Raw genomic sequence first — 12042 nt, 5'->3', positions numbered from 1 at the left:
TACATAGACATAATTAAATGTGAATGACTCTAATTTAATCACAGCTGAAGTTTCTCTTTCTTTAAAATATCATATATTGCTTTCATCATACTTTCATGTCAGAGTTATCAAAACAAGACTAGATTTCTCCAATGTTGAAGACCTCACAGGAGTGAGTTGAAGCCTGGTACCAGTGAAAAGATGTTCTGTAACAAAAAGCACAGGCGGTTTTTTGTTTGTTTGTTTAAAGAAGGAAAGTGTTCACATTTATTGCTTATTTAACTCTGGGGTGCACAGAATCCTGTGGTAGCGCTCTCCTGCAGTTCAGGAGACCAGGTTCTCTGTATGGAGGCAGGGTGGGACCAATGCCTCCTCTGACCAGGGTGCCCTCTCCCCTGAGCAGGGATTAAATGTGGGAGGTTCACTTCCTTCTTTGTACTTACTGTAGCCTTCTCTTAGGTAAAAGGACTCAACCCTCCCCCTTAACACGTGCTTCAAACAGATCTAACCACCCAGGAGCCTCTGGAGTCAGAGAAACACTGGTGTCCGAGGCAGCAACTCTTAAATAAGTAAGTAGAAAAGAATGTTGGGAGCCAAGGGGACTGGACCTTTGAATACCTAGCCCTGGGGAGACACCCCGTCATCAGTCTTATACACAAATCAGTAGAATTGTGACTGGTGGGAAGGAGCACAGGAAATACACAAGGAAAGCCTGCCTGGACCAGGATGTGCAAGGATCACCCTCTTTACTGGAAATGCCAAGTTTGGGCACTGAACTGAAGTCAGAAAGCATGCAATCTAATCAACAAGTGTGGGCTTGTCGTCTGCTAATTTCATCCTCATAGGGCAATGGAGGGTTGGAAGGTGGCTCAGTGGGCCAAACTCAGCACAAGTGTGAGGATCCGACTTTGAGTCCCAGCATCAACGAAAAGGCCAGGTGGGCATTATGGTCCCCCTGGAAGCCCAGATCCCGGGAGTTAGATGCCCCAGGTCAGGCCGCCCAGCTACACTAGCTAAACTGAGGCAAGCTCTGAGTTCAAGTGAGAAACACAGCCTCAAGACACACGGTAGAAAGCCATCGAAGAAGTCAGGCATAAATGTACACACACATGTGAACATGTTGACACACACTATCGACATTGCACACATTATACAAGCAAAACCAAGATCTGAATTATAGGATATTAGAAAGATTAGGCTGAGATTTCATTTCATCAAGAACCTCAAATCCTGTGATGTTCAGACTGATATTGAAAATTTGTCATCTTCTGATACATATACTAATTAAATCAAATTTTACATTAAACTTTCAGAGACGTGGCTCACATATTTTCATACATTTACCATATGATTCTGTTATCTCTATTGCAACCATACTATGTGAGGAAGCCACCTACCAAGCAAAGGCAGAACTTTTAACACCCTAGAGAAGTTGGTTCTAAACTGAACATATTGATGCTCTTAGAGGTGATTTACAGAATCCAATTTCTTCATAAGTGGAGTGTCTCACCAAATGAAAGCAGGCATGAAAGATTTTCAGTCCACAGCTGAAACATTTTCTATAAATTGCCTATCATATATCCAAACTTGCTTTCAGAATTGAGAGCATTAAATAATTCTTAACATAGAAAACCGTGAATGTAGCAGATTTCACACACTTGCTCAAATATGTTTACCCAGCTGTAAAACTCCCAAATGAACCATAAATAAAGAGAAGTAAAAAAAAAAATGCTTGGAAACGAGAAGATGAAATTAAAACTACTAGAAGAATTCACTCAGGGCTTCCTGGATGTGATGTCATTAATTAATTCAGAAGAAAAGCTGACAAGCTCATCTACTGACATTGTCATTGTTCCTAATTCAGTATGAAATGTAGGATAGTCATCACACACACACACACACACACACACACACACACACACACAAATACATGCATACACTGACATACACACATGCATACACTGACATATCCATTATACATACATGTACACATATATACACGGACACACACACTGACATATATATTATACATACACAAACACATATACATGCAGGCACACTCATATACTGACATATACATACATGTATTCACATACAAACACACAAACATACACAGATATGAAACACATATACACAGTACACATATAAACACACACACAAAAATACACAAACACACATATACAACATACATAGGCACATATAACATACACATATACACAGACACAAACATATACATATACAGACACACATACATGCAGACAGAAACACACAGATACACACCAACACTGACATTCATATACATGCACATACACTCATACAAAGACACACACCCATATACACATATGCACACAAATACATGCATGTGCACAGGACACATACACGCACACACACACTTACACATCCAGACTTACACACATACACAGATTCATATACACACACACATATATATATATATATATATATAAACACACGCATGCACAGAGACATACACACAAACACAGAATAGACATAATGCTGTAGCACAATTGTTATATATGCACAACTGAAAGGATTTTTTTCCCTCTGGGAAATAGTCAATGTAGTTCTAACCCCTAGGTTTTAGTAAATTCATTATCATTTACTATAGACTTATACTGAATAGTAACAAAATGTTGTACAATCTAAGCAATCTCCGACTCTTCCCCCTTCTTCCCTCTCTGTCCTTCCTCTGAGATACTCTTGTAGTATCTTCCTCTGATTCCTCACGTAGCCCAGGTTGACCTTGAACTCTACATACAACAAGGATGACTGTGAACTCCTCGTCCTGCTGCCTCTACTTTCCAAGTGCTGGGATGGTGAGACGAGCGCTAGAGAGGTACACGCTAGAGAGACGTGCACTAGAGAGACACGCGCTAGAATGCCCCACCTAGCCTGTGTTCTGTTTTCATGATGGAGAAAAGCTGCATTTAAAAAAACACAGTTTGACAAAAAACATGTTTATGAATAATAATGGTCACCGTGACAGTAACCATTTTGATTTTTATCTTTTGAAAATGCTGTTTTGTTCACAGGCCAAGTGGTGCATGCTATTTTGATTTAAGAAGTCCCTGTAAAATACATATATTCTGTCAAAGACACAAAGAAAATTCAGCCAAAAACTACTGTGCCAAATGGACTCAGATTAAGCTAGAGATCTCAAGCAGCAGCTGTGAAGTTACGCTAAATTTTAATCTTCTCTTTAAAAACCAAAGCTATGTTTGTGCACTAAAATAAGTTTATCACAACCACAGAGAAAGACTGGCGTTGAAAAAAATCCAAATTTTATAAAATCTGACTTCAGGTCTCATGAATTTGCAAGATATTTTTTATTTTGTTACTTTGGCTTGATAGTTTTATTATAGAAATAGGTTTCAAAAGAAAACAGTTGTAAAACTCTTGACCTCAACGCTCCCCACATTGTCTATACATTTCCATGAAGACTGGGGCGCATGTCTATAGATGTGCTCACAGCGGCTGTTATGCTAAATATGGGTATTTACAAAGCACTATTTTTCTTCTAGTTAATCTAAAATATTCACTAAGGGTCTGTTAACTCTCCATGTAGGGAAGGGATGTTGCCAGACAGAACAGCAGTTTTCAAGCAAAAACATACTTGTGAATAATAATTGCCACTGTGATAGTAACAATTTTGATTTTCATCTTTTGAAAATGCTGCAATTGAAATCTAACTTTAAGCCATGGTGGCCTGATAAGATACAGGAGGTTATTTCAATTTTTTTGTATCTGTTGAGATTTGCTTTGTGACCAAGCACGTGGTCAATTTTGGAGAAGGTTCCATGTGGTGCTGAAAAGAAGGTATATTCTTTTGTGTTAGAGTGGAATATTCTGTAGATATCTATTAAGTCTATTTGAGTCATAATGTCTGTTAGTTCCCTTATTTCTCTGTTAAGTTTCTGTCTGGCAGACCTGTCCATTAGTGAGACTGGGGTATTGAAGTCTCCCACTACTAGTGTATGGGGTTTGATGTACAATTTAAACTTTAGTAATGTTTCTTTTATGAATGTTGGTGCCCTTGTATTTGGGGCACAAATATTCAGAATTGAGACTTCCTTTTGTCGGATTTTCCCTGTGATAAATATCTAGTGTCCTTCCCAATCTCTTTCTATTGATTTTAGTTTGAAGTCTATTTTATTAGATATTAGGATAGCTACACCAGCTTGCTTCTTAAATCCATTTTATTGAAAAGTCTTTTCCCAGCCTTTTATTCTGAGGTTTATTCTGTGTCTGTCTTTGAAGTTGAGGTGTGTTTCTTGTATACAGCAAATGGATGGATCTTGTTTTTGTATCCATTCTGTTAGCCTGTGTCTTTTTATAGGTGAATTGAGATCATTGGTATTGATGAATATTAATGACCAGTTATTGTTAATTCCTGTTATTTTTTTGGTGGTAGTGTTGTATGTTTCCCTTTGGAAATTCTTTGGTATTTGTTGGTATGGGACTATCTATTGCCTGTGTTTTCATGGGTGTATCTAACTTCCTTAGGTTGGATTTTTCCTTCAAGTGCTTTCTGTAGGGGTATATTTGTGGAGAGATATTGTTTAAATATGGTTTTATCATGGAATATTTTGTTTTTCCATCTATGTTGATTGAGAGTTTTGCTGGGTATAATAGTCTGGGTTGGCATCCATGGTCTCTTAGTATCTGCATAATGTCTGTCCAGGACCTTCTGGTTTTTAGAGTCTCCATTGAGAAGTCAGGTGTTATTTTTATGGGTCTGCCTTTATATGTTACTTGCCTTTTTCCTTTGCAGCTCTTAATATTTTTTCTTTATTCTGTATGTTTAGAGGTTTGATTATTATGTGGCGAGGGGACTTTTTTTTGGGATCCAGTCTATTTGGTGTTCTGTAACCTTGTATTTTTATAGGCATTTCCTTCTTTAGGTTGGGAAAGTTTTCTTCTATGATTTTGTTGAATATATTTTCTGTGCCTTTGAGTTGGTATTCTTCTCCTTCTATCCCTATTATTCTTAGGTTTGGTCTTTTCATGGTTTTCCTTAAGACCCAGTTGTACCACTCTTGGGCATATACCCAAGGAATGCTCAATCTTACCACAAGGACACACGCCGACTATGTTCATATCAGCATTATTTGTAATAGCCAGAACCTGGAAACAACCTAGATGCCCTTCAACTGAAGAATGGGTAAAGAAAATGTGGCACATATACACAATGGAGTACTACTTAGCAGTAAAAAACAATGATATGAATTTGCAGGCAAATGGTTGGAACTAGAAAATATAATCTTGAGTGAGGTAACCCAGACTCAGAAGGACAAACATAGTATGTACTCACTTATAAGTGGATCCTAGATGTGAGGGAAGGGATAGCCAGACTGTAACCCACAACTCCAGAGAGGCTAGCTAACAGGGAAAGACCCTAGGAGGGATACATGGATGACCCTGTGAAGGAGAAGTGGATGAGATCCACATGAGTGGACTGGGTGTGGGGGTGTGGCAGAGGGCGAGGAGTGGGGGAGGAGGACATAGGGAAATGGGAGGTCAAGCTGGAACAGGGACAGAGTGGGAGGGCAGGGAGGAAGATACCATGATAGATGAAGACATCATGGGAAAAGGAAGAGGCAGGTTGCTGGGGAGGCTCTCAGGAATCCACAAGGATGACCCCGCCTTGGTCTGCTGACAGTGGTCCAGAGGGTGCCTGGACTGGTCTACTCAGGTGACCAGTCTAGCAAATAACCTAGCTGTCATCATAGAGCCTTTGTCCAGTGACTGATGGAGTCAGATGCAGAGATCTATGGCCAGGCACCAGGCTGAGCTCCGGGAATCCAATTGATGAGAGAGAGGAGTGATACTGCAGGCAAGGGGTGTCGAGATCATGATGGGAGGACGTGCAGAGATGACCGCCCATACTAGTAACTAGAACAGCCTATTAACTGTGGACTGGTGGCTGTGGATCCCCCATGGGACTGGACTAGGCCCTCTGGATATAGAAGACGATTGTTTTGCTCCAACTGTTTGGGGGGCACCCAGGCAGGGGGATTGGCATCTGTCCCCAGTCTATGGGCAGACTTCTAGAATCCGGTGCCTGTGGTGTGACACCTTGCACAGCCTTGGTGCAGTGGGAAGGGGCTTGGACCTGCCTAGGCTCGGTGTGCTGGGCTCTGCTGATTCCCCATAGGAGACCTCGATTTGGGGAATGTGGGGATGCAGGATGGCTTGGGAAAGAGAACTGGGGGGTGGGATGAGGGAGCGGGGGTCTGTGGATAGTATGTGGAGTGAGTAGAAAATTTCTGAATAAAGAAAAATGAAAGAAAGAAAGAAAATGTTACAGTTGTTCATACAGCAAAGTTTATGCTATTTATCTAGAGCCGTCAATTACTAGGTTATAAGTAATTGGTACTAATTCCATATCACAGATAGGAACTAAGACTCAGACGCAGCCAATTAACAGAGCACGAGCTATCTCACGCTAACCCAGGACACAGGCAAAGTCCCTGAACTTCAGACCCAAGCTCTGAGTCCGTCTCACACCCATTGTTGCAGGATTACAGCTCTGTGCATCTTCGCTTCTGACAAACAGAACCAACCAACTCCACAGTATTCTTAGCAGAGTAGTTTTCCTCTGTGTGATCCTGATCTTGGGCTCTGCTCTTTTTCTTCCCAACAAAAGTGCAGGTTGGCAGCACCTCTACCTCGTGGGATAGGACTGCCAATGAAGCCTAGTCACAATGTCATCTTCCTCATCGCTGACTGCTTTAAAGGTTCTGTACAAGCTGGGCGGTGGTGGCGCATGCCTTTAATCCCAGCACTCGGGAGGCAGAGCCAGGCGGATCTCTGTGAGTTCGAGGCCAGCCTGGTCTACCAAGTGAGTTCCAGGAAAGGCGCAAGGCTACACAGAGAAACCCTGTCTCGAAAAACCAAAAAAAAAAAAAAAAAAAAAAAAAAGGTTCTGTACAAACTGGCCTCCTTCCAGCATATGCTTTCTCACTGGTAAACTAAGGGGAGGTCTGCTCCCTTACAGCAAAGCTCACAGTATAAGGACAATTGTCTAATATAAAGCATTACATGAAGCACTTTCCATGGTGAAGCAAGGGCATCTAGAACTGGACTCGAAGGAGCGTGTCTGTTACAGTCTGGCTCGGATGCTTCCTAGCCAGAGGAGCTGTGAAAATCCCTCAGAATCTGCAACCTTCCAATCGAAAGAGAAAAAATGAGAAAAGGAAAAGCATCGGTTTTTATGCAGCACAGAGCATGGGTCTCCTGGGTAGCTTTTGAGGAATGCACCCAGGAAGCATCCCACAGGGAAGCAGACTGCACATTCAGGCAGGGTTACAATCTAACAACAGTCAGGTGGTACTCACAGTGAGAGTGTTTGGAAGGTGCTGGATTAATTGACCGCATCACAGAGCTGCTTTAAGAAAAGCCACTGGGACTCAGGGTTGGTTTAGTACACAATAATTTAGAGTGATATAAAATAAGAAAACACCATCGTGAAACCCATTCTCATGCATAATCAACATCTGTTAATAAAAACTTAAAAATACCCTCAACAATAGAAATACATTTACATGTGTATAAAAGTCCCATCCATCAAACTAAGTGCCTGATGATAAACACGCACACACACTGCGCCTCTGCGCCACCACAGATGCAGGGACCATTTTTAAATTGTGTGCTTCATCGCCCTGTAAGCTGTCTTCAATATTATTATTTTTATTTATTTGTTTTTCTTCTTTCCCTTACACATTAGAAATCAGAAAAATTATTATTCATCTTGTTTATTCAAAATTAACAAATATGGTATTTTCTCAGTGTTCTTGAACAGCTAGGAAGATTAGAACTAAGACCCCAAAAAGAAATTGAGCAATTAAAAATGTAAAGTAATTTGCCTAAAGTTACTTAGTTCAATGATCCTCCTTACTAAAACACAAAAATTGCATTCCAGATGGCTTACAGCAGTATTCTGACATTCTGCTTTTGGAAACAAGACCTCTTTAGCTAATCTTCCTGCTTATTTTTTTCCTATTGCCCGATGATACAGTTATATCTATACTGTTTGTTGACAGCATTTCAGATGAACCCAGTTTATACACAATGCCCTCTCGAAATAGCACCTCTTTTCCATAGCTTTCCTTTAATTAGACTTACTGAAAGGATTACATAATTTATATAATTAAGAGGGAGATTACATGTTCCCTAATTATAAACTAGCTTCTGTGCTTTGTTGTTACTGCAGACTTTGATGCATTCACGTTCACACCCAATTCTCACATTGAACCCTATTCCTAAGTCACTGTAGGACTAAATACCTGCTCTGGGCAGAGCTGTCTGCACAGAGACCCAAGCTGCAGGGGACCTGGCTTGAAGCAGTACCTTCTGCATGGGGACCCCAGACCCGGGAGCACCCACCTCTCACCAGCGCCTTCTGCATGGGGACCCTCCACCCGGGAGCACCCACCTCTCACCAGCGCTTTCTGCATGGGGACCCTAACTGTAGGAGTGCTAATCTCTCAGCAATGAGTTCTGCATAGGGACACTCACTTCAGGTGTACCTGTCTCTGCAATGTCTTCTGCGTGGAGACTCTCCACACAGGAGAACCTGCCTCTGAGCAGCGCCTTGTGCCTGGGGACTTTACCTTGGCAGGCTTGTTGGCATCCATGCTCTCTTTGAATTTCTCCTGCACAGTTGCTGCAAGCTGACAGAGCAAGGCACCATTATCCAACTTCTCCATGAAGGTTTCTGCTGTTATCTCTTTCCCTGAAATAACACAAAAGAGTATCACAGAAACATTCTTCCCCTAGCATGGGCATCAGAGTCCCACTAAAGAGCAGAATTTCATTAGGAGCTGCTTCTATTCATTCCTAGAAAATTCCCCGAAGTGGGGACTGACTATAAGAATGGTTTATTTAGCATTTTATGTTTCCATTTTATGGCTGGAATCTCAACATTTTATATTCATTCTCATAGTACAAAAGTTGTATTTCATGTTAATTTGGCAAAATTCACACCATTTAGCAGCTACCAGACAAAATGAAAACCAGTCAATGAAACTCAAAGAACCAGCCTTCTGAAGAATTCTAAATTTACAGAAAACAAATGTATTAGAACCAAATGCATGTGGCCTCTCAGCATATAAAGATATTGGGTCTCTCTGATTTGTTCATTTATCATCCTTGGTAGTCCATTCAACCGTTTTGGCTTGCAAATCAGACTGGTATTTCATATCTGAAATATATCTATTTATAACAACCATAGCTCAATTGTGAGAGTACCTGTTCAGCACTCATTAAAGCAGAAATTCACTCCTCAGCAACACGTAAGAACATCCATGTGTGGTGGCGTACAACTATGATCAAAACATTCAGGAGGTAGAGGCAGGGGGATCAGAAGCTCCAGATCATCCTTGGCTACATTTGAAGTTGAAGGCCAGCTTCAATAAAAAGAAAATAAAATAAAAAAGAAAAGAAAATCAAATCAAAAGGGGCTGAGGAGATGACTCAACTGTAAAGTGCTTGACATGCAAGCATGGGGAACTGAATTCAGAGCCCTAGCACTCATGTTAAAAAAAAAAAAAGAAAGAAAGAATGAATGAAAAGGAAGGAAAGATGGAAGAAGGGGAGAGGGAGGGAGGGGGAGAGAGAGTGAGAGAGTATGTGAGAGAAAGAGAGGGGGATGACTTGTAAAGAAAAAACGGAGGTACAGGCTTTTAACCCTGGCATTGAGGAGGCAGAGGCAGGAGGTTCTGCTAGCACTAGTTTAGCTGAATCCGTGAGCTCCCGGTTCAGTGAGAAACCCTGTCTAAAAATAAGTTAGAGGGCAACTGAGGAAGATATCTGATGTGGATCTCTGACCCCTCCTTAAGCTTGAGCTTAGGCAAACACACCCTTGTGAACCAACCACCATACAGGCATGTGCATAAACACACACACACACACACACACACACACACACACACACACGAAAGAAACAAAAAGCAAACAAACAAACAAAAACTCTTTGGTTCTTTTTAAACAGAACAATAGTACATGAACTATCACTGACAACTCTAATAAAAAGGCCACTAAACCTCATCCAAACTATATTAAAACCTCATTTCTAAACAGTATTAATGCAATATTCTTGATTAAGATTCAGGTAATATTGTTGCAAAAGATAAAAATCTAAGTAAAAGAATAAAAGCCACTTGAGCATCCCCCTCTGCAGGCAGCCTTGAGATGGCAATTCCAGAGCTCCACTTTGCTCCTCCCTCCCCACACAGGTGGGAGGTGGCCTTCACAGGGCCACCACTACTCTTACAAGCTTATGGTCCTCAACCCATCATTTCCACACTTGACTGGATCCCAGATAGCCATTTCCTCTTCTGAGATGATGCCCAGAGTGTATTTTCTTTCTCCCTATTTATTTTCATTTTGAGATAACTTTAGGGAGATCTACTCTGTATTTTTTATCATTTGCCATTTTAATGTTTATAATTCAAATGTTGTGCATCTATTCAGAAATGTACAATCATCAACATAATTTCCGAACATCTTTATCAACCCCCTTTAGCTCCATGAGCCCCAACCACGGAAGCAGAACCACCACTTGTGTCTTTCCAAGCTGTCACAACTCCTCTTTCCTAAGACCTCCCCTTTGCGTGGGTCCTCGTTGTCAGTGCTTTCTTGCTGCCTTAATTTCCCACGAGTTGAAAGTCACCAATCCTGCTGTCTCAAGCTGTCTCTTCTGCCTGTGCCATCGTGGTCTGATGACTGACATGATGGCCACAAGAATAGGGGCTATTTCCTAGGTCTGCAGTCACTATTCGGTGCTATACACCATCTTTCCTGATTCAGTATTCACTTAGACACCTTTACTAATGCTCTTGATCCCACTTCTACCTTGCAAAAATTATCCATCCAACATATCCCAACCCAACGGCCTCCATTGATGCCTCTAACCACATCTGTGATCAAACGATTCCGTCTGCCTGTTGTCCACATACAGCCTTGATCAGACACCTCACAGACTTTCTACTCTTTCTGGCATGCCTTCAGTGTCCTGCTCTCTTACTGGATGAGTTCCATCTCCCCTTACTCTGCCTCCCAGAAGTGATTTACCAGGGCTCACTACTCTCTTCTGTATAGTCATTCTCACAAACAGTTTTTGTTTTAGGTGTATATCAAGCATTTTCTTCTTTTGCAAATAATATGTTTTGAAAGCTCTACTTTCCTCAATATGTTATAGACCTCTTAAGATGTGTCTTTTTAAATCTCCTACAGGACTGGAATGTAGCTTGGTTGGTACGGTGCTTGCCTGGCATACACAAGGCCCTGGGTCCCACTCTGAGCACTAAAAACAACAGGTTGATGCTGCACAGCTATAATCTCAACACTCAGAAGGCATGGGAAGAAGGACTAGTTCAAGGTCAAGACCTTGTCTACAAATACATACATTTTAAAAATGAAATCTCCTACAGAGGTAAGCATTGTGTATTGTGATGGGCACTGGGTAAATGCAATCAGCAAGCATGTAAATTAACAAATAAAACTTCTAGAAAAACCTTGACAAAACATTGGGGTACACACAAGCCTATTTTCTTATCTTAAGAGAAATGCAGGTGATGCAGTTCCATAGACACTTAAATATAGCCCAAATGAGACACAGATAAACCACTTATTTAGACTGACAGTATTCGCTGTTTGAATTTTAAAAACATCTGTTTGAAATGACTTTTGTGCAATGTGGATGGGGGTATATAAGAGGGAAAAGGAGTTAATTCTTACATTCTCTTTTTCCCCGCCGGATAGCTCACTTTTTAGCCTCTGGTTAAGATAATGACTTCTGCAGGTGGCAAAGCAACAGTACTCTATGTGCTGACCACAGAGGTCAGCCTGTGCAGGCTGCTTTTACTTCAGAATTGCATGGAGTTCAGTCAACTCAGAAATGAACATAGGCGTCTTGAAACACAAAATGCAAGCAGGACAGATTGTACGCTATGCTCCCAATATTAGGCTAATGAAAAGAAAGTTATCTCGCAAACAGGCATGACACATAAGTACCAGAAATAGTTGCCTAAAACTGTCAGTTTA

The 12042-nt window shown here is 41.1% G+C and overlaps 1 protein-coding gene across 4 annotated transcripts in view; it reads right to left on the bottom strand.

Annotated features, from left to right (window-relative positions):
* Gas2 (growth arrest specific 2) overlaps positions 1-12042 on the bottom strand; it is a 118556-nt gene that overhangs the window by 90635 nt on the left and 15879 nt on the right. For all 4 annotated transcript variants that reach the window (XM_037199216.1, XM_037199219.1, XM_028880177.2 and 1 more), the window contains one exon: positions 8610-8731. In XM_037199216.1, the coding sequence (XP_037055111.1) occupies positions 8610-8731 (122 nt within the window). The remainder of the gene's footprint in view (positions 1-8609; positions 8732-12042) is intronic.

The sequence above is a fragment of the Peromyscus leucopus genome, chromosome 1, assembly GCF_004664715.2.
Source record: "Peromyscus leucopus breed LL Stock chromosome 1, UCI_PerLeu_2.1, whole genome shotgun sequence".
In the NCBI taxonomy this organism is placed as follows: Eukaryota; Metazoa; Chordata; class Mammalia; order Rodentia; family Cricetidae; genus Peromyscus; species Peromyscus leucopus.
Note: the sequence above shows the minus strand (reverse complement) of the source record. Positions and strands in the feature narration are given on the sequence as shown.